The 27,199-nt window shown below is 43.7% G+C and overlaps 1 protein-coding gene across 3 annotated transcripts in view; it reads left to right on the top strand.

The window, feature by feature from the left end:
• The window catches only part of CNTN1 (contactin 1), a 438,772-nt gene that overhangs the window by 279,190 nt on the left and 132,383 nt on the right, over positions 1-27,199 (top strand). For all 3 annotated transcript variants that reach the window (XM_084625045.1, XM_084625046.1, XM_084625047.1), the window contains 5 exons: positions 2,705-2,914; positions 4,741-4,837; positions 4,945-5,126; positions 21,975-22,099; positions 24,645-24,762. In XM_084625045.1, coding sequence (XP_084481171.1) covers positions 2,705-2,914; positions 4,741-4,837; positions 4,945-5,126; positions 21,975-22,099; positions 24,645-24,762 — 732 coding nt within the window. The remainder of the gene's footprint in view (positions 1-2,704; positions 2,915-4,740; positions 4,838-4,944; positions 5,127-21,974; positions 22,100-24,644; positions 24,763-27,199) is intronic.

Here is a 27,199-nt window from a genome sequence, read left to right as displayed (position 1 = left end):
AGAGAATTCATCATCAAGAAGGACATAGAGAACATGCAAAGTTTCTTATTTTCCTAATATCCAAAGCATTAATTAAATCTGTTGAAGAAATATCAAAACAATTGTGTTCCTTCAAATAGTTACACTTTATTTATACAATAAATGATTGCTGGAGATCATGTTAAATTACCAAAAGTTATCCTGCATTGAGTATATGCAAGGAGGTAGAAATAGCCATGTTCTATGAGCTAATTATGGACCCGAGTACCTAGTATTAGGTGCCTAGTTCACAGATTTTGATGCTAGTTCCTAGTGAGTCAGCTGATGAGGTGGTGCCTCAGAGGAAGCTCTCTGTTCACTCCTCTAATGGGCTAAGTCCCAGATTTGTAAAGGTATTTAGGTGTTGCAGTGCCTAACTCACTTAGGAGCCTATGTCCCATTGACTTTTAGTGAGACTTAGGTGCCTAAAGACCATATCCTCAAAAAGATTTAGGCACCACCTCACAGACACTTTAGGCACCTAAATCCAATATTTAGACCCTCAGAACCCCGACTTAGCTGCCACATAAATTAGTTTGTGCCTAAACTCCCTAGGTGCCTAAGTTTCCTGTGGTGGGCATATGCAAAGCCACATCAGTCCTGACACTCAGCACCTAGTTCACACCTAAGCCCCAACATAATTCACAAACTAGGAGTTCCTTTACCTACAGGGTCCAATCTGGTCGGCATGCTGAAAGTTCACCTACTGGATCAAGGCCTGAACAAAACACATCTGCCAGAAGAGGAGGAGGTGGTAGTGGTGGTGCCACCCCCCTTTTAACCAGTAGACATGGGTTCAGCTCCCCACTCTGCTTCATGTGGAGCAGGAACTTGAAGCTGCTCCCCCATATCCCCATGAATGCCCTAACTACTGAGTGATTGATTGGGTGTTCTCAGGTGGGTCTCTTCCAATCTTTTCTGTTGAAGCTTTTTCCCCTTTGTATTTGTGTATATATTGGGCCAAAGAGAGAGGGAGAGTGACTTTCTAGCCTGATGGTTAGGCACTCTCTTGGGAAGGGGAAGATCTGTACTAATTAATATTTAAGCCTAGAAAAGGGTATATGACCGTGAATCCCAAGCAGGGAGAATCTTAAGTCCCACCTCTCTCCTTAGCATTTCTTACTGGCTATCTTAAGTGGCTCCCTGCTCAACTTGCTGGCTTTTGTGAATGCTATTCTTAGGTTCCTGTCTCTCCCCATGTGTTTGTTCGAGGGCTTTCCCTTCACCCTCTCCCCTGGTTCTTGTCATGCAGTCGGAAAGCCGACCAGAAGTTCAAAGTGCAAGCAATGTGATGTTTATTGGGGTTAATTTCCAGAAGGCATATGTATAGCATAACTCTGATGCCACAGAGCCCTGTTTTCCAGTGTTTCCACTCCCCACTCCTCAGCAAGCATAATTATACCTGAAATGCACCCCACAGTACCATCCCTTATAGCTTATGGTCATCTTCCATTTTGGGAGGTTGGCGGGCTAGGGTCTTCATTCCCACCCCTTTTGTATCCCATGAGAAGGGTAAGAAGTGAAGTTGGACTCCGGTCAGGGGCAGGCATTTCTCTGGTCTTTTAGTGTTGCCCCTCCCCACCCCCCAACTGGTTGTTTGACCTTGCCTTCAGATAAGGAGTTGAAGCAGTCTTCAAGTATGCGCTCATATATTACGTTCCCACCATGCCCAGTAACACTTTAACTGCTCTTATCTATTTCCATTATACTAACAAACCTATCTGGTTTAGGAAAAAGCAACATTTACAGTGTCTGTCTTTGTTCTTAGTAAGAATCCCTTTGTTCACACATATTAGTAAAAATGTGTATATATCCAAAACCAAACAGGCAAGCAGAACTCAAAATATTGTCTTAGGTGAAACAACAGGCCTGGATCCTACATTGGCACTAATACTTCTATAATACTCCTAACAGTGTTGTATTGCAGGACTGGGCACCTAATTCAGGGATTGCATTAAACAGCATGCTTAAAAGTTAGGCAATGCAAACTCTGAGTGGATGTAGTCCTGAATACCTATGATACTTTTGAAAACAAGTTTTAGGTTCCTAAATCAGTTAGGCGTTGCAACATTGAATGGAGTGATGTCTAAATATCTTTAAAAATCATGGCCTAACCCAGTATCTCTGTTTTTTATCTGTGTGATTTCTCATGTAAGCCATCTTTAGATTTGTTTTATATCACCTGATATTTCTCAGAACATTAAATGGAGTATTTTGAACTTCAGAAACAAATAGATGGTATCTCACAGACATTCATCTTAATTTTGTCCTCTTAGCAGACAGTGCAACATTTTGATTTTAATATTTTGTTTTTAAGAATTGAAGTTGACCTTGTGAGGAGCTAGCAAACACATTTTTCCCTCCCTATTTGCACGCCTCTAATTTGCTCCTCTGAGATATGTGTTCTTATTTCTTATGTGACTCCATCCTCCTAACTAAAACTAAGGAACTGCTGATTAAAAGGAAGTAAATCCGTTCATAAACTAGTGGGTTTTCTAGGTTTTCTGATGAGCTTTACAGATCCCCCTTATTAATCCTTAAACATTGCATACTCTGCAAAAAATCACTGTCTTTTACATTACTATAGATGATACTACAGAACATACTGTGGCTTGATTTGGTACAAACAGCTGATACTATTACTCTTGGGTTTGCTAAATATTAACTAGAAAATATTTTCCTCTAGATGATCTCAGTTATCGCTGGCTTCTAAATGAGTTCCCAGTATTCATTACTTTGGACAAACGGCGATTTGTGTCACAGACAAATGGCAATCTCTACATTGCAAATGTAGAAGCATCAGATAAAGGCAATTATTCATGTTTTGTGTCCAGTCCTTCAATCACAAAGAGTGTATTCAGCAAATTCATTCCACTTATTCCCCAGGCTGTAGACCGTAAGTATTTATGAGAAGTATTCTGTTTGCATTTTGATTTTTTTCCCGTTTACTGCAGTATTTTTAGCTCTGAGATAAGTCTTAAGGCAGTCAGTGAACTAGCATTTTGGTAGGTTTACTTCAGACATATTATTTAAATGTTCCATATACAAAGGCCCAGATCATTCCCTTCTACTGGGGTCATCTTGGAGAGGAAACCTCCATGAAGATCCCCCCAGAATCCCTTCTCTGTCCTCAAGGTATGAGTTTTTCTCCCCCCTCACCATCACGGAGTAGGCCATTGGACCTGTCCCAAAACCTGTCATATCTCCTGGCTTTGGCGGGCCTAAGGATCCCTGTTGGGCGGGGGTCGTGACTCCATGGAAAAGCTGAGGCAGCTCCTGGCAGTATTATGTTTTCTGGGAAATCCCCTAAGCAGTGGGAAACCCAGCCTCTTCTGGTCCACTCTCCCAGGCCCTGTTACCTTCTGCTATGACGACTCTGGAATGGTATTGTAAAAGCCACTGATCTGCTCTTCCTGCAGGAGGGAGGGAAGATCTGTACTTGGTTATCTAGAGATCAAAGGCTTTGTATAGTTGTGCCAATCCCCTAGCCTTCTCTTTGGCTTCATGTTACTAGATTTTTCACTGCCATTTTGTCAGCAAAGTTATGCATTTTTGATACTGTAAATACTGCCCTGCATGCACTTTGGAATGTCCAGCACTTGTCTTTCATACACTATTTGCTTGATGCAATATTTAGTTTTAACAAAATTGGGCTCACTTGATCAGAAGCCACATATTTTTCATATTTTTTAATTTTACAGAACACACTAGATTCCTATTTCATATTTATTTACTTTACTATTTTAACAGAATGTTCACCACAGAATTTCCATATTTAGAGAGAACTTGGGATAAATACTCATGGTATTTCTCCTTGTGTGCGTGGTTCCTATCCATGCAAAAACATGTTAATTGGCATTAGAACTCTTGGATAACAATTAGATTAATAATCAGTAAGTGCCATTTATTCACTAATAGACAAACTATCGACCTTATGCCAGCCAGGCTGGTCTGGAAGAGAGAAGGAATCCGCCCCTTTCCTCAGACTATGGAGCAGCCCCACAGTTGATCTGTATCTTCAGAACTTCAGTAACCCTTGTGGCTGTTAGATTTTTCTCTGCTCTGTAAAGGGTAATAGCCAGTGAATGTAGGTAGTTTCAGCTCAACTGATCCTGTCCCTAGCAGTTTCTATCCATACTGAGTCCTTCATTTGATAGCATAAGAGATGCTCCACAGAGCTCAGCTCACTGGTAGATAGGGTTTCATATGCCCACGTAGACTCCTGGCATTCCATCACTCCCTATTGCCCTGTGTAACAAAGCACAATAGTTCTGCTACTTCCAAGTACCTCTGTGCCTGCAGAAGAGAAGGGGGTGACCTTAAAGTTCACAAAAATGAAAATGATTCTATCCACACTTGTTCTAAGGAAGCCATGGAGATAAGTTGACAAAAGATAGGAATGTGCTCTCTCCGTCATCTTTACAATCTACTGTTACACTTCAAAATAAGTTTAAATATGTTTACACTACAGAATTGAATATTAGCTTGAATATTAGCTATTAATCATCCAATGAAAGATAATTTTTTGAAAATAGTTCTGCCTTATTGTTAAAGTTTTTCTGTGTTAAGTCAGACTTCACTGATAATGAACATGGTGTCACATATCGTAAAGAAAAATTCTCTCTGGAATTTTAAGACGTTTTCTTGAGCTGTAGAAGTTAAAATTGCTGTATTAATTTCTGTCACTGACTGGCTATGTCTGTGAATCTCTTTTAATGTTAGGATCTAAAGTATATCCAGCTGATATCAAGGTTAAATTCAAGGATACATACGCACTTCTGGGGCAAAATGTGACACTGGAATGTTTTGCACTTGGAAAGTAAGTATATTTTAATGTAGTTTTAGAATAATACATTGGCTTTCATATCTCATTGGGAGCAAAAGTTCAGGATATTTAACGCAAATACATATTATGTCTTTTCAAAGCCCCGTTCCTGAGATTAGATGGAATAAGTATCTTGAACCCATGCCAGCAACTGCTGAGATAAGCATGTCTGGTGCAGTTCTCAAGATCTTAAATATTCAGTTTGAAGATGAAGGAACTTATGAATGTGAAGCTGAAAACTATAAAGGAAAAGATAAACATCAGGCAAGAGTTTACGTTCAAGGTAGATAGAGCATGTTAATTCTTCATAAATTCTTATGTTGGGGAGCACCTGTGTTTTCACACTTGATATCCATGTTATCTAATTGCATCGTTTTGACACACTGTTGTTTGAGTTAATAAAACAAAATCCAAAATTCATGCATTGTGAGACAACCATAAAAATGATCTATTAATTGAACTGCTCAATTTAATTCATTGTAGTAGCTCTACTTACATCTTGATTGCAGTGTGAAAGGGTTTAAAAATGGCATAAATATGCATAGTGAAAGCTAATTTGCTTAATTGTAGAACAGTCGAATATAAGAACTGCTAAGGGAAAAACAGGTCACTAGGTTTATCACACTTTCTTGTTTCCTCATTCTGTCTGGCTCTTTTCACCCTTTCTCTCTTTGTCCTGCCTTCAATTTCTCTTTTATATACACACTCTTTCTAAAGATTTCTAAGGTGTCTTAAATGTCTGTTTAATCCTAACTTCAGTGAAATATTCTACTAATATATATGAACTGTGACAAAGCTTTGTCCTTGCCTCCGTGGGTCCCGCGTTTCCTGGCAGATTTCACTAGCCTCAGAGGCTCACTGTGACTCTCCACGTAACCCTTCTCTCTCAAGAGACAAGGGTCAGAGTCTACTGAGCCATTTTCATCATAAGCCAGCGAGGGAGGTGAGGAGAAGTTATCCTTCCTTCCACAGTCTCTGTTGTCTCCCAGTCTCAGTGATTAATCGGGGGCAAAGGTGGGGGGGAGCCCAGGCCCACCCTCTCCTCCGGGCTCCAGCCCAGGGACCCTAATAGTATCAGCTATGGTAGCTGACCTTTTAGAAACATGACATGTACAATTCCCTGGGCTACTTCCCCCACAGCAGCCCTCGCTTCCTCAAGCTCCACTTCACCCTTACCTCAGGGCCTCCTTCCTTGTGCCTGATATGGTGTGTACTACTCAGTCTCTCCAACAGCACAACTTCCTCCTACAGCTCCTGACATGCACACCCACCAACTAACTGGGAGGCTTTTAACTAGTTTCAGCCAGCCCCTGATTGGCTTCAGGTGTCCCAATCAACCTAGCATTCTCCCTGCCTTCTGGAAAGTTCTTAATTGGCCCCAGGTGTCTTAACTGACCTGGAGCAGCTGCCATTTCACTGATCCTGGTACCAGGGATTTGTTTAGCGTGGAGCTAATATATCTATCTCCCACTACTTTTCTATAGCCATCTGGCCTTTCCCCATCACGGAATGTTAATAATTCTTTTGAGCTTTCTCTACTTCACTTTTTCTAGATTTTAAATACCTTTGGGGTTTTTTTCCCATTGGAGGCAGATTTCCATTAAATCACTTCCTTTTGTAAAAAATTGAGTATCTTAGATCTCAGTGGTGTTTATTTTCATCCAACAATTGTTTTTATTTTTGTTCCTGTTATTTTGCACCATTGGCTTTCTCTTGTTCCAAACTGTGACATGTCTATCATTCTGTGTTTAGCACTCAAGAAGATAGTGCATCCTACTGCTAGCAGTGGAATGGGCCTGAGATAACCTGTCTCTCGCTGTCAGGGGGTCACCACTATTTATTATACGTGATGATAATGAATATGACTTTTCTATTATTTTGGCACTTATACAGTGCAAGAATAAATGTAGGTGCATTTGATTTTTGTTCGTTTCTTAAATGCCTTCTCGGTTTCCTTGGAATATTTTCTGGGGAAGAATAAGTAATGCATGTTTTAAGTGCATTCCTTGTTATCTGCAATTCCAAATTGTTTACTTATATCTATTTTATGGTGCTACTAATAAGTTAATATGTGGAATAACTGCAATCTAATATGAACACCATCGAGGTAATGAGTATTATCTTACATTCACTTCAGCAATCATGATTTGTTATGTCCACTTCCCATTGTTACCTCTATAAAAATTGTTTACAGTTATTGTGGCGCTCATGGGATAATTCCAAATATTCCATGACCACCATTGTTTCTTACTTAAATTAGTTGGTGCATTACTGATTTACAATATTCCCTATGCTTGATGGCCTCTGAATTACCCATGTAAGAGAACCTTCACTATAGTATTTCTTGAAATGTGCAGCATTTCTTATTATTACAGTTATTGCAAAATTCAAGTCCCTTATAGTAAATTTGTATCTGCCCTTATGTTTCTGAGACTTCTGCATCTATGGGAAGAGGTGCGTATTCTTCATTTTCCCTATATTTTAATATAATTTTGTGCTCTCATTCACAGTCTCAGAATGAAAATTAGTTTTAGAAAAAAAGTCTATCAAAAACATGCCAGCACATATTTTAGTGGGATACCTCTGATATAAAGATTACATTGTCATGAGTTTTTCTGTTAAATGAAAGCTATATTTTTAAACTGAAATTTCAAATTAAAATGTTCTCTTTCTGGAGACTATGGTCAGAGACGTAAAGCAGTCACATTGGACCCAATATGCCTGCCCATACTGTTTTTTTAAAATTAACTTTCTTTGACTTCATAAAAAATCTCTTAATTTGGAATGGGGGGGCAGGAGGGTGGAGGGGAATTATTATGACTTGGCCTAGAGACTCTAAGTTTGCTATGATTTGTTATCTGTGCTGCAAATAAGTGGGGAAATTATAGGGATATGTATTATAAATATCTCCTAGGGTGTGCACGCCCCCATATAGATAGGGTTGCATATACCTAGTTGCCCATTAGAGCAAGGATATCAAAAAGGAGGAATTGGAAAAATGGGCATGCTTCTTGTAGGAAGAGCTTACAACAGTTCCAGGAAGCAATATGGAACTAGGAAAATGAAGGACTATCGTGCTTAAAAGAGATTTGATATGAAAATTGTTGTTTATTTTCCCTACAGCTGAAGCAACCCATCTTGTTGCATCTAGTAGATTCTGCACAGTACACTCAGCAAGATCTTCTATAAATGAATATTTTCAAGAGGGCGAGTTAATGATAAATTTCCAGCCATAAGCTGGATTCCTTTAATTGGCTTAAGCCAGATCTGTAATATTAGCTTTGCATGCTTTTTATGTTCATTGTTTCATTATAGTTTGTGCATGCCATTTCGCTAAAATTTCAGCACAGTTGGTCACTCAGAATGACTTTCAGTTGACTGGCCTTGTGAAACACTTCATGCCATCACTTGTAATTCGTATAGGAATTATATTTTTGCACATTCTGCTGTAGCTGACATGCACCCATGCTTGCAGTCTAAGAAGAAGAGTCTCATTTTCCTTGCAAATAAAACCTTGTGTGCACACTTCACATGAAAGCATAAACATATGTTCCAACAAAAAGGAATAATCCTTAGTCCTGATATAACATTTGTAAACTGGACTGCTACACTTTTAGTGAACTGAATTTAAAAATATATAATGGTACGGTCCTTATCATTATAGCAAACAATAATTTGCTAAGAGACACACCAGAGCAATTACAAATAAAAGAAAGAAAAACCTCTCTGCTTCTTCCTTATAAAGTCTCAGTTCCTTCTTAAAGAATATATAAAGCAGTATGAGATGTAAAACACAGCACCATCAATACAGTCAAAATACCTGTGTATTGCTGCTTAAAACAAGGAACTAATGTTAATGAATAGCACAGTATTGTAATGATTCTTCTTTAAGTGATTGCACATGTCAATTCCACTGTAGGTGTGCGCGTGCTTCGTCCACAGTTGTTGGAGATTTTTCCTTCAGCAGTTCCCGTCAGGGCAGCGTGAACTCCTGGCGCCTCATGCCACTGCTCAAAGGTGTAAAGGGCTCCGCTGCCCCCAACACTCCCCCTCAGTTACTTCCTACCACCCGTAATGGTTATTGGAGCTGTAATCTTTGCATTTCAAAAATCTTCCCTCACCTTCTTGTTTATATAGTTCCTGTCATGTTAGTTTGGCTTAGAGTTGTGTTTCTGTATATAGTTACCAATTAGAATAAGTTTAGTCTAGTTCTTAGGGTAAACTGCTCTCCAGTGCCTGTTTGGGTACTGGGTCTGGTACTGGACTCATGCCACACTCTCCTGGCTTTAAGGGCTGTCACGCCTATGGCAAGCCAATACCAGTCAGCGACCCCCACCCCAGCTGCCTGAAATATCTGGGGGAAGCCCACATAGGTGAAAAATGTCACATTTGTAGAGGATTCAAGCCCTGTTCAAAAAAGGACAGGGTGGCCAGGCTCAAATATTTACTGATGACATCTGCGCTTCGCCCTCCATTAGAACCTTCCTGTTCGGAGCACGTATGAGTTGGTCAGGAGTGCTCCGTCCACTCTAGCTAGCCTCACTGGTACCAAAGAATTCCTCAAAGGATTTGGTACTGGGGCCTTTGAAATCTACAGGCAGGCACTGGGTGCTGCAAAGGATATTGAGGAACACTGAAAGAAGAGCCCCTCCCCCGGCATAACTTCCCTGCAAAGAGGGATTGCTGACTGCCAAGCCTAGGAAGGGCCCATTGAGACCAATCGCAGGATTGGCACAACTCCTACTACTGACGGGTCAACTCCTGGTATTTTGACGGTACTGTCTACATCTGAAGCGCTTGAGGCAGCTTGCAAACTACTGAACTTGTTAGTTCTGGTTTCAACTGTGGAACAAGATTCCCATCAGGCACCAGGAGTGGGCGAGCTGGATTCTCCAGTGCCTGTTCTGGTTCCAGTCACCATTCAGTACCAGTGGCTGCTATGGTTGCAAGGTCTCAGCAGATTCCATCAAAAGGAAAGCCTACAGTGATCTCGCTGTTGCCTCTGTCACCTGATTCGGAACAGGTCTCCCTGATGACATTGGGATCCGCTCCCGCATGGCCAGAGGAAGCAGACTCATTCCCCTTTTCGGATTCTAAGGTCAGATCTTATTCCTCCAGGCTGGAGCAACCTCAGCGGGATGTCTACCCACCTTGGTCCAGATCAATGGCCAGCAAACAGCTGGGTTCCAGCACTGTACCAGTGGCCCTTCTGGAGCCTTTGTGGCATTCCCCCACACTCTGCAGCATTCAGTAGACCCTGGGACATGAGCACCAGTCTCCATTCCCCCTATGCCGATATTAGTACTGTGCAAGGGGAATTGATTACTCCTGTGCAAGAATTGGACGAGGGTCCCCCTCAACAACCACTGGTCTCTTCTTCTTCATCCCTGGATGAGGCAGTACTTGCAAAGTCTACCTCACCCCCACAAGATGACTTCAGAGTCCACCAGAACATGCTAAAAAATGGTGACTGTGGCTCTGGATAGCCAGCCAGAGAAAGTGCAAGGAAAGTCACACAGGTTGGTGGACATTTTCACCTCTCCTGGACCCTTTAGGGGAGCTATCCCTGTAAATGAGGCAATCCTAGTGCCCACCCTAAGCTTATAGCAGACCCCATCGTCCCTTCCTCTCACAGCTAAAAGTGTGGAAAGGAGATTATATGTGTGGAAAAGTGTGGAAAGGAGATTTTTACAATCACCTGCCTCCAGGTTCCCTGGTAGTGTCTGCTGCAATTGAAAAGGATCAGACCTCAACCCCAAAGGGGAAGAAAGCAAGGAAGCTGTACCTCTTTGTTAGGAAAATGTATTCCACGTGAGGGTAACAACTGAGAATCACAAACTAGCAAGTTCTTCTTGGTCAGTATGATTTTAACCCAGGGGTCGGCAACCTTTCAGAAGTGGTGTGCCAAGTCTTCATTCATTCACTTTAATTTAAGGTTTCGCATGCGAGTAATACATTTTAACATTTTTTAGAAGGTTTCTTTCTATAAGTCTATATATGTAAAGTAGTGTCATATGTAAAGTAAACAAGGTTTTCAAAATGTTTAAGAAGCTTCATTTAAAATTAAATTAAAATGCTGATCTTACACCACAGGCCCACTCAGCCCACTGCCAGCCTGGGGTTCCGTTCACCTAGGCCAGCAGCAAGCTGAGCGGGGCCTGCGGCCGGGACCCTGGCTGGCAAGGGGCTGGCAGGCAGAACCCCAGACCGGCAGCGGGCTGAGCAGGGCCGGCAGCCAGGACCCCAGACTGGCAGTGGGCTGAGCAGCTCAGCCTGCTGCCACTCAGCCCGCCGCCGGTCTGGGGTTCAGTCTGCCGACTCCTGCCAGCCAGGGTTCCAGCTGCCAGCGCTGCTCAGCCCGCTGCCGGTCTGAGATCCCAGCCCTGCCCAAATAGAGTGGGTACCTGCCTTCTCCCTGGTTCTAGCCCATTCTCTTCCCCTCTCTCTATACTGAGCTCAGGATGGGAGTGCACTGAGCACAGGGCTGGGGGTGAAGGAGCAGGCTAGGGTCTGGCCAGGATCTAGAATGAGGGAGTGGGCTCAGGGTTGCAGTTTGGGTGTGGAGCGCTTACCTGGGCAGCTCCCATTTGGTGTGAGGGGAGCAGGTGGGAATGTGGGGGGGTGGGGGGGTGCAGGAGCTCCTGTTTAGTGCTCAGGGTGGGGGTGGGAATGTGGGGGGTTCAAGAGTCAGGACATGGGATCTGAGGGGGCTGGGTATGTGTGGGGGGTGCAGAAGTCAGGACAGGGGTCTGGGGGCATGTGAGGGGGGTGTAGGATTCAGAACATGGGGTGTAGGGGGGCTGGGTATGGGTGGGGATAGTGGAGTCATGGCTGGGGTCATGGAGGGGTGCAGGGATCAGGGCAGGAAGCTGGGGTGTGGGAGGGTGCAGGGATCGGGGCAGGGGGCTGGGGTGTGTGTGGAGGGTGTAAGGGTCAGGGCAGAAGGCTGGGGGTGTGGGCTGGGATAGTGGGGTGCTGCTAGCCCCCTGCCCAGAGAGGCTCACGGCAGGGGGCTGGAGGGTATATGCCCTGATTCCACCCCCCTTCCCCAAGGCCCCGTCCCCACCTCTTCTCCACCTCCTCCCGGGAGCAACGAGCGCGCTGCGGCTCCGCTTCTCCTCCTCCCTCTCAAGGGCCATCAGTAGATCGGCAGCAGGGAGGGAGAGGAGGAGGGGCAGGAACCCAGCACGCTGGGGGAAGAGGCATGGGAGGGGGGAGCTTGCCTGCTCTGCAACAGCAGTCAGCACAGGGCCGGAAAGGGGTGGGGACAGGATTTTTAATGGCACGCTGCTACCTACCGAGATCCCAGTGTGAGTTTGGCAGTGGGCTGAGCAGGACCGGCGGCTGGGACTCAGCAGGCAGCAGCGTGCCATTAAAAATCGGCTTGCATGCTGTCTTTGGCACGTGTGCCATAGGTTGCCGACCCCTCTTCTAACCTGTGGGAAAGCATCCTGAAGTTAAGGACAAGCTTCCTGACAAGGACAAGCAGGTTTAGTGGCCAGGTCAGCTGCGCAGATGAGCCTGGATGTAGTGGATTCAGTGGCTCATGTTATGGCTTCCGCCATTTCCATGCGTCATTCATCTTCAGTGCAATCGTCATGTTTGCCCCAAAGGTGCAGCAAACCATTCAGGACCTCCCATTCAGAAGCCTTTCATTCTTCTCTAAGAAGTTGGATGAAAGGCTTTGTAGCCTTAAGGACTCAAGAGCAATGCTTAAATCACTGGGGACTTATACACTGGCGATGAAAAGAAAGCCATTCCACGCACAACAGTCCCGTGGTTCCACTTGTTTATGCCTCGTAGCCAGAACTTATTGAGAAAGAAGGGCAGAGGTTGTGAGAGACGGCTGCCTCCTCCACACTGCCTGCTTCATTCAGGCAGACTGGTTCCTCAAAGCATTTATTTTGACTTGTTGCTCGAGAGCAGCCAATCACCTCCCATGATACCGTCCCCTATTTTTACCAACCACCTATCCCACATCCTAAGTGCTTGGTCCTGAATTGCCATGGATCCGTGGGTTCTAAGCATGGTGGAACTGGGTTATGCCCTCCAGTTTACTTCTATTCCTTCTTCCTATCCTCCTTGCCTGCCACTCTTCAGAGACCACTCTCCTGAGAATGTGATACTGTAGGAGATCCAGTCTCCTCTCCTTGTGGGCGACACAGAGGAAGTTCCAATGCCTTTCCGAGAAAAGGAATTCTATTCCTGATACTTTCTGATCTTGAAGGCAAAGGAGGGCCTCAAACTAGACCATTCAGATCACCCTCACAGCTTTTTGTGGCAATCCAGGCAGAATAAAGGGCCACCTGATGTCCACTTAGAGAATCTCCTCCTGGATTATGAGCTGTATTCATCTACACTACTGTTTGGCAGATGCAGAACCTCTGTAGAAAGTGGTGGCTCACTCAGGTAGATCACAGGCAGTTTCTGTGGCCTTTCTGGCCCAGATGCCCATCCTGGACCTGTGTTACAGTAGACCAAAAGCTGGATATGAGTCAACAGTGTGCCCTTGTTGCCAAGAAGGCCAATGGCATTTTGGGATGTATAAGTAGGGGCATTGCCAGCGGATTGAGGGACGTGATCGTTCCCCTCTATTCGACATTGGTGAGGCCTCATCTGGAGTACTGTGTCCAGTTTTGGGCCCCACACTACAAGAAGGATGTGGAAAAATTGGAAAATGTCCAGCGGAGGGCAACAAAAATGATTAGGGGACTGGAACACATGACTTATGAGGAGAGGCTGAGGGAACTGGGATTATTTAGTCTGAGGAAGAGAAGAATGAGGGGGGATTTGATAGCTGCTTTCAACTACTTGAAAGGGGGTTCCAAAGAAAATGGATCTAGTCTGTTCTTAGTGGTAGCTGATGACAGAACAAGGAGTAATGGTCTTGAGTTGCAGTGGTGGAGGTTTAGGTTGGATATTAGGAAAAACTTTTTCACGACGAGGGTGGTGAAACACTGGAATGTGTTACCTAGGGAAGTGGTGGAATCTCCTTCCTTAGATATTTTTAAGGTCAGGCTTGACAAAGCCCTGGCTGGGATGATTTAGTTGGGGATTGGTCCTGCTTTGAGTAGGGGGTTGGACTAGGTGACCTCCTGAGGTCCCTTCCAACCCTGATATTCTATGATTCTATGGACATTTGTAAAGTGGCAACCTGATCTTCTGTCCACACTTCTATCTCCTGCTATGCCTTCACTCATCAGTCTAGAGATGATGCCAGATTTGGACAAATGGTCCTACAATTTCTGTTCTAGTAGGCTCTGGATATGCCTCCAGCTCAAAATGCTTTTGAGTCACCTGCAGTGGAATAGACATGTGCAATCACTCAAAGGAGAAAAAATGGTTACCTGCCTTTCTCTCTCTACCCTCCTTCCCCTCTCTATCAGAATCTCTCTGGTAGGAAAGAACTGGTGGGTTGGGGGCAACAGGGCTCTTCATACTTGTGAGCAGTGGTGTGAGGCACATGGGGGCATTCACGCTGCCCTGATGGGAACTACTGAGGGAAGAATCTCTGACAGCTGTGTATGAGGCATGCGCACACCTACAGTGAAATCTGCATCACATCTTAAAGAACAACAGTTAAGGAAAGGTGAGTAAACATTTTGCGTAGACTGCACCTTCACTAGTAGATGGTGCTGTATCCTTATCTTAGTGTTAAGATGTCATCTTGTATGTTGTATGTTGTTATGATGTTGACCTGACCAGGAAGTGAGCAGGGAAATTCAGTCCTGTCTGTGTGTTCTGGAGTTGGTACATACAGTGTCCCAATAAATCCTTTCGTTTCTATAAGCAAGTATTATAACTGGAGCCAGCAGCTTCAAGATGGCAAAAGTACTTGTGCCTGAGCAGAAATATACTGATCATGCAGATTAGACTGGAATCTGTGATACTTGGCAGACTTTGAGCTAATGATCTCTGTGAATGACTGGACTAACGAGAAAGCAGCTCAGTACCTAGTAGTGTTTTTGGATGGTGATGTCAAAGCATTTTACCAGCAGCTTCCCAGTGAGGATCATGACTCTTAGAGACCGTTATGCAAACACTTTTACACTGCTGTGAGCGGGGATTCATTTGACCTTTTGAAATTCTGGAAGGAATGGCAAATCAGGAGGAGGCAGGAAGGGGAACCCCACATAGTTATTTGTGTACATTAAGGAGAGTGTTCGATAGATCTTTCTGTGCACCATTCTGGGCAGAAGATGGCTCCAGTGAAGCAGAAACTCCTACACTGAATCTCGAACTGGCGATGCAGAGAGGGGCATATGCCCAGTGTGAAGCCAGGAGAGAACCTATGTGAAAAAAATCAGTTTATAAATGGTTTAGCAAGGTGTGACAGGGTCAGGCCAGATGGCTACAGGACAGTAATAGAAGGCAGATATATTAGCCCCAGGTTAAGTAGGTCCCTTTTCTTTGGGTAAGGTAACGGGGAAGGTTCCAGAACAATCAGGAACCTTCTGGAGACAAATAAGACTGACAGGCTGATTAGAACACCTGCAGCCAATCAAGAAGCTGCTAGAATCAATTAAGGCAGGCTAATCAGGGCACCTGGGTTTAAAAAGGAGCTCACTTCCATTTGTGGTGTGTGTGTGAGGAGCTGGGAGCAAGAGGCACTAGGAGCTGAGAGTGAGAACGCAGAAGGTTGGAGGAATGAGGTGTACAAGCATCATCAGACACCAGGACGAAGGTCCTCTGGTGAGGATAAAGAAGGTGTTAGGAGGAGGCCATGGGGAAGTAACCCAGGGAGTTGTAGCTGTTGCACAGCTGTTCCAGGAGGCACTCTAAACAGCTGCATACCACAGGGCCCTGGCCTGGAACCCGGAGTAGAGTGCGGGCCCAAGTTCCCCCCAAACCTCCCAACTCCTGGTCAGACACAGGAGGAGTTGACCTGGACTGTGGGTTCATGAAAATGGCCAAACTGAGGGCTTCTGTGAACTCCAAGGCGAGCAAATCTGCCAATAAGCACAAGACCCACCAAGGTAGAGGAGGAACTTTGTCACAAAGGGAACTTCATAACTTGCTGGTGATGTAGGATAGCATTCTGGATAAATCTAAGGACCAGATTATACACAGAGTTCAAAATGTGGAACCAAAATTGGGATTTCCTTAAAGCAGGGGTCGGCAATCTTTCAGAAGTGGTGTGCCAAGTCTTCATTTATTCACTTTAATTTAAGGTTTCATGTGCCAGTACTACATTTTAACATTTTTAAAAGGTCTCTATAAGTCTATATTTTATATAAATAAACTATTGTCATATGTAAAATAAACAAGGTTTTCAAAATGTTTAAGAAGCTTCATTTAAAATTAAATTAAAATGCTGATCTTACACCACAGGCCCACTCAGCCCGCTGCCAGCCTGGGGTTCCGTTCACCTAGGCCGGCAGCAAGCTGAGCGGGGCCTGCGGCCGGGACCCTGGCTGGCAAGGGGCTGGCAGGCAGAACCCCAGACCGGCAGCGGGCTGAGCAGGGCCGGCAGCCAGGACCCCAGACTGGCAGTGGGCTGAGCAGCTCAGCCCGCTGCCACTCAGCCCGCCGCCGGTCTGGGGTTCAGTCTACCGACTCCTGCCAGCCAGGGTTCCAGCTGCCAGCTGCCAGGAGTGTGGAGTGCTTACCTGGGCAGCTCCCATTTGGTGTGAGGGGTGCAGGTGGGAATGTGGGGGTGGGGAGGTTGCAGGAGCTCCCATTTGGTGCTCAGGGTGGGGGTGGGAATGTGGTGGGTGCAAGAGTCAAGACATGGAGTGTGAGGGGTCTGGGGGCATTTGTGGGGGGTGCAGGAGTCAGGGCATGAGGTGTGGGGGGGCTGGGTATGGGTGGTAGTGGAGTCAGGGCTGGGTCATGGGGGGTGCAGGGGTCAGGGCAGGAGGCTGGGGTGTGTGAGGGGTGCGGGGGTTAGGGAGGGCTGGGAGTGTGTGAGGGGGGTGCAGGGATCAGGGCAGAGGGCTGGGGTCTGGGGGGGGTGCAGGGATCGGGGCAGAGGGCTGGCGGTGTGGGCTGGAGTCGTGGGATTGCTCCCAGCCCCCTGCCCAGAGCGACTCACAGCAGGGGGCTGGAGGGGATATGCCCTGATTCCACCCCCCTTCCCCACCTCTTCTCCGCCTCCTCCCGGGAGCAGTGAGCGTACTGTGGCTCTGCTTCTCCCTCTCCCTCGCAAGGGCCATCAGCAGATCGGGGGCAGGGAGGGAGAGGAGGAGGGGCAGGAACCCAGCATGCTGGGGGAAGAGGCATGGAAGGGGGAAGCTTGCCTTCTCTGCAGCAGCAGCTGGCGCAGGGCGGGGCAGGCAGAGAAGAGCGGGCCGGGGTGGGCAGGATTTTTAGTGGCACTCTGCTGACTGCTGGGGTCCCAGCATGGATTCGGCAGCGGGCTGAGCAGGGCTGGCATCTGGGACTCGGCAGGCAGCAGCCTGCGATTAAAAATCGGCTCGCGTGCCGTCTTTGGCACGCGTACCATAGGTTGCTGACCCCTGCCTTCAAGGTACCAGCTGTTAATTCCCAGCCTCACAGTGACTCCTTTCTATTTCAAGAAATTAGCACTTCAAGAAATGATTGCTAGTGATCTGGCTAAAAAATTGTAGGATGCCCAAGTGGAAGCTATTCACTGGTATCCCATAGGTCAGAAGAGAGAGACTGTTTCCCAAGTGAGTCCCATGCCGGATGATATTTGTAGGTGATGTGGAGGCAAAGGTAAAGCTACATCAGCAATTGTTAAAATGGCACATGAAGAGGTGGTCATATACTAGTTACTATGTGTCTGCAGACATTGACAGTTAGAAAACCACAATGCTCTTGGATTTAGGATCTGAAATAAGTAGGGTGATCAGATGTCCTGATTTTATAGGGACAGTCCTGATATTTGGGGCTTTTTTTATATATGGGCTTCTATTACCCCCCACTCCCTGTCCCGATTTTTCACACTTGCTGTCTGGTCTAAGGTGAACTAAGTGCTAAAAATTGATGAATATTAATCATCAGCTATCGCATACAACAGGCAGAATCTAGTTCCCTCTGAACTTGGGGTCTCTGCTTACTTTCTGGACTTTTGTTGTGGTGATCAGTATTTCTAGTACTGTTGTATTAGGAGTGGATTTCATCTGAGGGCATCACAAGAACTCTGGGGTGATTATAGAACAGACTTGTCCCAGGACAGTATTTAGATACCTCTACTGTATGTGAGTAGGAGAAGGAATGAAACCTGGTGAGCAATTCTTGGGGCCTTAGAGGTGCCTCGACCATGCCTACATGGTGAGAACTTTGAGTAAAAAGGCCTTTGAAGACCAATGTTTAAAAAAGATAAAGCAAATATTGACATTTTGAGATCAAAGTGCTCTTTCCCCCTCCCTGCCCCTCCACCCCCCAAATAAGGAATCTAATATGGGCATACTGAATTATTGTATTGAAATATAAAGATGAAAAACTGCTTAATGGTAAGAATGTTAGTTATACCTGAATAATTAATAATTATGGATAGTGAATAAGTTTAGATGAGGCAAATCTTAGACCAAAGCCTTGGTGGCATGACTGTGGCTTTGCAAATTTTTCTCCTCATATAGATCTGCTTATTTGTTTAAATAATGTTATTGCTGACAGGACAAAAGTAACATGTTGTGCTGGAAGATATTTAGATAAAAGGTACACAAACCTGTAATGACAAAAAATCCTCTTTATTGGGAAAATACAGGAGCAAAGAGACACAGAAACAGAATGGTGTAAACAGCAAAAGTTTTTTAAATTGAAGCTTGTACATGTGTATTGTACCTAAAACAAATGCTTAAATGTGCTTAATGCTGATTGGAGAAAGAATAAGAAATCTATAGTGAGGAAATGTATAAAAAGACTCAAGTGAACAAAGTGTATAAAGGTAAGAGGATCATCTTACCAGCATCTTACAGAGGATAGTATTTCGTGATAACAATGCTGCAGATCACCTGGAGTATAAAAAGACACTGAGCCAGGTATCTAACAGGCTTTTTTTAAGCTGGGCATGGCTGCAGAGGTGAAGCACTGGGTAGTTTCCTGTCTTGTCAAGAAAGGAAAGCACCAGCAAGAAGAGGCAGAACTCCTTTAGGGGAAAATGCCTCAGCTTAGTAAGCCCTGAGAGTTCATACTGATGGACTTGAAAGGCCCACTACCAGAAACACCAGCTGGAAATCGGTATTTGCTTGTAATGTATCACACCTTCTTAAAGTTCATGGTGGCTCAACCACCAAAGGATAAAAGGGGTGAGACAGATATAAATGCATTGATGAAATATGCAGTGGTGAAGTTTGGCCCACCAAGCTGCATCTGTGATGATTGGGGAAGGAATATGAATATGGTGGTTATGCAAAGCTTACTGACAACTGTAGATAACCGAGATGAGGACCAGTGTTGCCCACCCTACAACTAATGAGGTAGTGAAGAGAGCAAACTGCACCATTGGTTCTATGCTTGGAGTCTTAGTGAAGACCAACAAGACTGGGATACAAAGTCATCTTTGATTATCTTTGTCTGTAAACACCAGCCGGCTCTCAACTGTCCATTATTCTCCTTATGAGATTATTTTAGGACTTTGCAAATCCATTCTTCTCTGTGGCTTGATGTTCAGGCAGCAAAAACTGGCAAGGTCTCCTGCACCTAAACAGGTAGGTGATGTGGCAGTGTCTTGTATCAGTGACCTGAGGAGAGCATTGCAGAATGTGGAGGAACAGGTGAGCCAGATGCGAACATACCAGGCACAAGATGCTAGGGAAAAAAAAATACATGCCAGGAAGGAGGGAAGGCATGCTTATTCCTTTTTGGAGGGGACTTTGTCCACTGATGAAGACACTAAATAATTTATCCTTGCTGATATATAATCCAAGAGCCCGAGTGCATCAAGAACTGCTGCATAAATTCACTGAAAGAAAGGGGAAGACAAACACTGAGAATGTTTGTGGCAAAGTGTATCTGCCCTTTGTGACTCCCCACAGGAAGCCTTGCAGTCCTACTACATCCTGCCCCCGGACAGCAGCAAAGTGACAGGACAGGTGCAGCAAAGGTGGTCCCTCAGATAAAATGACCTGCAGGTCAGTTTCTGGCTAGGACCAGAGGAGCAAGGAAGGGTGCTCCTTCCTGCCTAAAGGAGCTCGAGGGATAGTCAGAGTTTGTTTCTGGCTACATTTTCTTAAGCTGGGTTTGCAGGGAGAGAAAGGACATAACAACCTTAACCGTGAAATAAGAGTGAAGATAAAGGGGCCAGATAGAAATAGGCTAAGGAAAGAAGCAGCAACTAATTGGATCGAGCCCCACAGGGCTGCTGTTTGTAGGGTCCCTAGATTGGAACCCAGAGTAGTGGGCAGTCCGGGTTCCTCACAGGTTAAGTGCCATAAACCCCAAGAAAGGGAGCCTATTTGGGAGTCTGAGCAAAGGCTGAATTTAAAGGGCCCAAGGCTGGGGCTGAAGACCGTAGCAAAGGCAAAATAGTCTGTTTAGTAATTGGACTCTAATGCCCCGGAAGGGGTTCATTCAGACTTTGTGACTTGGCTCGAGTGCCAGGCCACTGAAGATCTGCCAGGGTCAGTTGGCAGCTTGCAGGGGCATAAGAGAGGACAAAAGGACCATGATACCACGCACAGCCACTTAGACATGCTCAAGAGATGAGTGCCCGTTTACAATGCTCAACAGAGAGCTATTCCCAAGGAATGCAGATGAGGATTTGGCTCCTAATGGGAGCCCAGCTGGGGAGGAGAAATTTCCAGTGTGTTTGAAGGCTGTTGGGGTTACAGGAGAGTGAACAGTGCTCCTGAAAAAGCCTGACTCTCTCAAATCACCCGTTTCTCCAGAGTTATCCTAGACAGATTTCTCTCAGAACCAGAGCTGTGTATATAAGAGCCTGGGTCCTCAACCTCCCAACTAACATAACCCTTCTGGTAGGAGACACTTGTTCCCTAGAAAGACTGCCTTCCACTTTATATTTTTCTCCAAGCAAATATAAAAGGAGTACTTGTGGCACCTTAGAGACTAACCAATTTATTTGAGCATAAGCTTTCGTGAGCTACAGCTCACGTCATCGGATGCATCGGATGCTCAAATAAATTGGTTAGTCTCTAAGGCGCCACAAGTACTCCTTTTCTTTTTGCGAATACAGACTAACACGGCTGTTACTCTGAAACCTGTCCAAGCAAATATGTACAGCTCCTAGAAGCCGGGGACAGGTAAGTTTTAAGAAAAAGGAAGAGAAGGGGAACAGGGAAAGAAAGAATATGTATGGTTGCAGAGAGATGGCAAATGCAGGAGGAGAGTGTGGCAGTCTCTGTTCAAACTGTCTGCTCTCAAGTTAGAAAGATGTATAGAGGGAGAAAATGGGTGAAATAAAAACAAAATCATTACTTCTTGAAGTTTGTTGGGACAAGGGCACATACCTCTTGGGCCTCCCTTTCCCACTCGGGTAAGATTTTTAAAGAGCATCTTCAGTTTAGTAAGCAGAGGGTAAGAAAAGTAATATTATTATTCTCCTTAAAAGGATTGAAGGATATTGTAGCTTTCTTTGAAAGTGTATTTTATTATTATTTGTATTACCACAGTGCCTAGTCATGGACCAGGACCCCATTGTGCTAAGAGGTATACACTCACAGAACAAAAAGATTATTCCTATCCCAGAGAGATTATAATCTAAATATAACACAGGAGACAACAGATAGATACAGACAAGGAAAAATGTACAATACATTACAATACAATAATTTTTTTTGAGTAGAAGGAAAATTGAGACAGTATTGGTCAGCATCATTGGCAGTGGTATCAGCATACCAGCAGCCTAACCATTGTCAACTTTTTATAGGAATTGGTGTCCTATATTGGGCAACTAAGAAGAAACTGATTAACTGTGAAGAGCTACTGCAGTGAATCTACAATCCCGGTTCAGTGGGACTGCTCATATGTGTCTATCGGACAGATTCCTAAAGAACGAGCCCTAGCACTTTGGGATACTTTTCATCATGTTAGGAAATGCAGGTCTTATTGCAGTTGCACAATGCAAATGTGCTTTTGATACTCAATGTTATTGCTTAATTCTTAGTGGAATATTGAGGATAAAAACACAAGAGTAGAACTAAATAATGATTGATTGTTAAATTTATATTTAATATTTACAAGACATTCTGTTTTCTTTGTTTTTCAGCATATCCAGAATGGGTAGAACATATCAATGACACAGAGAGAGACATAGGCAGTGATCTATACTGGCCTTGTGTAGCCACAGGCAAGCCTACTCCAACAATCAGGTGGTTGAAAAATGGAGTATCGGTTGGTATATTTCTATGTATTTTGCTGTATTAATTGTTTATGTAGACATTGAAAACAATTTTTAAAGTATGCATTATTAAACAGTTAGAAGCCTTGTGAATTATATGATATAAACTTTTGATAATTCAGACTGCATTAAGGATAAAATGTATTTTTATACCCTACTTATATCTCAGTCTGCTTTTTGGTTGTTAAATATATCTTCTCCCATTTCATATTCAGTTCAGATAGCCTGCTTTTTCATAGCATACAGTTGGGATACAGAGATCTTTTTTTTTTTTTTTACTGGGAGCCTTTACAATGAATGCTATTTTGTTGTCTCTAAATAAAAGTCCCCCCCCAATTTTTTTTCCATTTTACCACATTAAACATGAATGTATCTCAAAAGATACATGGAAAAGACCGTGCCAATGGAGGGATGTTGAAAATGTTTAAAAATAAGATTGCTCTTCTCATTCTATTACATACAACTTTTTCATGTATTTCATGTCACAGAATATTGCAAATTTCATGTTTTCAGTGGACGTGAAATGTAAAATAAAAGCACTGCCAAATAACTTAGACCTAATTTTCTATCAGCTTTCCAATTGTTATCCTTTTTGGAGGAGTATTTTCTGGGTCTTAAATGTATATATTAATTTTCACTTCAGCATTCTCAACAATAGTTTTAATAGCCGTTGGTAGGGCTTCTCATTTTAAGTTTTAACTGATAAATGCTGATATAGCACCCCCTACAGAAAAAGAAATGAGATTGGTGTTTATTCAGTGAATACCGGAGAAACACTGGAAATGGTTACTTGTACCTAAAGGCTTGTCTACATGGATTACAAGGGTGTGATTTCTAAAGTACACTCCAGTGTGTTGCACATTAATTGGTCTGTGTAGACCCTGCTGGTGCACATTAAAGTTTCCCTAGTGCACTTTCACATAGTGTCGTTTGAAATAGTACTTAAGTAAGTAACCGTAAGTTAAAGTGCAAGAAGGACCATTACAATGGGATTACTTGTTATAGTAAATACAAAGAGAGAGCTTTGAAAAATCCTGATTTTTGGACATCTACATAGGACTCAACACTGCTACTAATATAAACCCCAAAAAATGAAATTAATAAACTCCCCAAAACAGAAACCCTACCATGTTTATGTTGGACTCACAGTATTATGTGTTCTGTTGCGGGAGAACAGGCCAAAAAGAAGAGGGTTGACAAGACAACTAATACACTGCTGCATTTCCCGAGCTGTGATGACAGTGATACTGGTATACAGACAAAGAAAACAATGGGGCACAGCTATTTTGGCTGTGTGCTTTGAGAAAAATCTGGGAGGGGGGAGCAGGGATATCAGTGTCTGCCATATGGAAAAGGATTAAAACAGAAGAAAACAATCTTATTTCAAGCTTCTGTGGTTATTACAAACAAGTGATTTAACAAGTAAAATTACTTGCCTGCCCCTTTTGACTGGACGGTCACTGACAAAATCTACATATTGGATTGCAGAAAATATCATGTAGTTCTCAAATAATATGTCACACAGTTACACTTTGTGTTAGAATTAAAATATTATTTCCAATAGAAAAAAACAAAAATATTCTCATTTCCATGAGAACATTTTCTGTTTCTAAATCAAACAGGTTTTCTATTTTTTACACTAAATATTTCCCTTGGTTGAGACAAAGAGAGAATTCCCTTTAGAAAAGCTGATTGTACTGGTTTTGATTAATCAAAAATATTTCAGAGAATGCAAAAATATTTCTTTAATTTTCAGCTCTCCCAGATACTACAATTGACCCTTATGTTAGGTCTAAAGCTGCTCAGCCAGTTTTCCGCAAGAGCATAGTTTATTATCTTTTTTTTAAATGGTTATCTACTGTCATTCACAAAAGGTCTTGCTGTGTTTCTGTTTGGGGTTTTATTTTTCCCAAGCTGTATCAGCTACTTAATCATATTTACCATGTTACTGGTTAGTAGAAGCAAGACACTCAAAGAGGCCCACATCAATCCGCACTGAAGTCCTTTAGAAGAATCCCATTGACTTCAATAGGTTGTAGAGCGAGCCTTAACAAATACTAATATTATTGTAAAACAAGGTGCTACAATATACTGTAGATGTATCTTGCAATTTGTTGAAGTAAAGCACATTAGTGTGGGCTATTGGCTTAGTGGATGTGCTATGTGTTAAGCATGTGGAAAAAACAGATTTGGTTCCTGGCTCTCCAGCAATCTTAACACTGGATCTGCAGTATTAGGATTGTTATAGAGGCATCTCACACTGATGTATGCAACTGCTCAGCCATGATCCTTCCAGTCAAGTAGAGAGCCAGCATGGAATCTTTTCATTCAAAAAGATGGTGGCTGCTACATAGTGCCATGAAGCCTGGAATGTAAAGTAGGGAAAAATAAAGGGTCTTCAGTGCTTTAAAGGAATGTGAAAGACTCACCTCAAGCACTAACACCAAATAAGAAAATTAAAGGAGCATGGAAGGATAGAAATCTTAGTGAATGTGTAGTGAAAGTGATATTCTTATTGTTCTGGATTTTTTTTTTTAGTTCCGGAGAGGTGAATTAAGAATACAAGGCCTGACTGTCAAGGATGCTGGCATGTATCAATGTATAGCAGAAAATATACATGGAATTATATACGCAAATGCTGAGCTGAAGGTTGTGGGTCAGTGAGATATTCTGTTTTTGTTTCGACTTGTAAAATACTTTCAAATCTGGACAAAATGGTAGTCAGATTTCCATGTTTACAAGCACTGATTTTTACGTAAAATACAGAGTCATGGCACCACATTGCTTATTCTGTAATAATAAATCTAATAACTGTATTGCCCTGTTCTTATTGAATATAGCTGAGATGTTTTAACACTGGAAATATTTAAAATCTCTAACGGGGTACTACCAAGAGGCTGAGAAACCAAATTTTACCACCTTTAATCTTGTCATTACTTTGTAAGAAATGTCTTCTGGATTTTCACCTCCTCGTGTTGACTTCCCACTGTAGCTGCAAACTTGGACGGGTCTCATATCAAGGGTTTGCAGTGCTTATGGACCACCCAGAGCTGGCTGAGGAGTGGCTTCTGCCATTGCTCATCTTACTTACTCGATTGGGCACCCCCTGCTTTCTCCAGCACCTGCTCTGCCAATCAACATGCAACTTCTACTTGACTGCTGATGCTCTTCCTACCCACTTCTTGCCCTCCCACAGCCTATCAGGAGCTGATGCTGTAACCCATCCTCTTTAACCCAGTCTAGTGGCTAGACCACTTTTAGAGGTTTAAGCCTGTTACTGCTGCCAAGATAATTGATGATGTTCTATAGCTCAAGCAGTAGAAACTCAGATTGTTAGATCCAGAGGTCCAATGTTCAACCACAGTGGATGACCCCCATTGACATATTTATATTGGTCAATGCCCTGGCAAGCTTATGTGGCTCTCTCAGGGATTTCCTGAGCCCAGTTGGCTTGTGATCTTCTCATCTCACATCTGCCTCCAGCCCATGTCTGCTTCTCCACCTCCCAGCCCCCGAAGTTCTACCTTCTCATCTGCCTGCCTCTCTCCCACAGCTAGAGCTCCCATGGTGCATGACCAGTTCTGCCCTGAAACTTCTCAGCCCACCCAGGCCTTTGGTTCCCCTCCCTTCCTCCAGCTCCTCATCACTCCTGCCACCAGTCTTGAGTTCCTCACTTCCCAGCTCAGGAACACATTATCCTTCACTATTCACTTCACAACACTTCCAGTAAGTCCCCTTGTCATAAATATAAAGGGAAGGGTAAACCCCTTTGAAATCCCTCCTGGCCAGGGGAAAGCTCCTCTCACCTGTAAATGGTTAAGAAGCTAAAGGTAACCTCGCTGGCACCTGACCAAAATGACCAATGAGGAGACAAGATACTTTCAAAAGCTGGGAGGAGGGAGAGAAACAGAGGGTCTGTGTGTCTGTCTTATGCTGGTTTCTGCCGGGGATAGACCAGGAACGGAGTCTTAGAACTTTTAGTAAGTAATCTAGCTAGGTATGTGTTAGATTATGATTTCTTTAAATGGCTGAGAAAAGAATTGTGCTGAATAGAATAACTATTTCTGTCTATCTTTTTTGTAACTTAAGGTTTTGCCTAGAGGGGTTCTCTATGTTTTTGGATCTAATTACCCTGTAAGATATCTACCATCCTGATTTTACAGGGGGGATTTCTTTATTTCTATTTACTTCTATTTTTATTAGAAGTCTTCTTGTAAGAAAACTGAATGCTTTTTCATTGTTCTCAGATCCAAGGGTTTGGGTCTGTGGTCACCTATGCAAATTGGTGAGGCTTTTTATCCAACATTTCCCAGGAAAGGGGGGGTGCAAGTGTTGGGAGGATTGTTCATTGTTCTTAAGATCCAAGGGTCTGGGTCTGTAGTCACCTAGGCAAATTGGTGAGGCTTTTTACCAAACCTTGTCCAGGAAGTGGGGTGCAAGGTTTTGGGAAGTATTTTGGAGGGAAAGACGTTTCCAAACAGCTCTTCCCCAGTAACCAGTATTAGTTTGGTGGTGGTAGCGGCCAGTCCAAGGACAAAGGGTGGAATATTTTGTACCTTGGGGAAGTTTTGACCTAAGCTGGTAAAGATAAGCTTAGGAGGTTTTTCATGCAGGTCCCCACATCTGTACCCTAGAGTTCACAGTGGGGGAGGAACCTTGACACCCCTCATCTCTTTACCAGCTGTCACTCCATTACCAGCTACCCACCGCAGACCCAGATCACCCAGAAACACGTATGGATGAATGAGAGGGTTAAATATCTGTTTGCTTATTTTGAGATGGCTGTATTGATAAGATGTGAACTAAACCAACATTTGATCATTTTGCCTGAACAGCTGCAAAATTAACAGACTTATTTCCCTGCGCTGTGCACGTCTTTGGTGGAATCATAAACCAGGTTGTTGCACAGACAGAGAAGTCAACAAAAGAGAGATGTGTTGTCTTATGATCAGTTACAAATAGAGAAAAACTCAACGGGCCAACGTCTGACCCCATTATGTCTGAGTGGCTCTCGCTAAAATCATACGGCTGCTTTTGCACATCTGAGAAGAATTTGTCTGAGCAAGTGGCCAAACAGAAAACAACAGAAACTG

Source organism: Lepidochelys olivacea (genome assembly GCF_965140295.1).
Source record: "Lepidochelys olivacea isolate rLepOli2 genome assembly, chromosome: 1".
In the NCBI taxonomy this organism is placed as follows: domain Eukaryota; kingdom Metazoa; phylum Chordata; order Testudines; family Cheloniidae; genus Lepidochelys; species Lepidochelys olivacea.
Note: the sequence above shows the minus strand (reverse complement) of the source record. Positions and strands in the feature narration are given on the sequence as shown.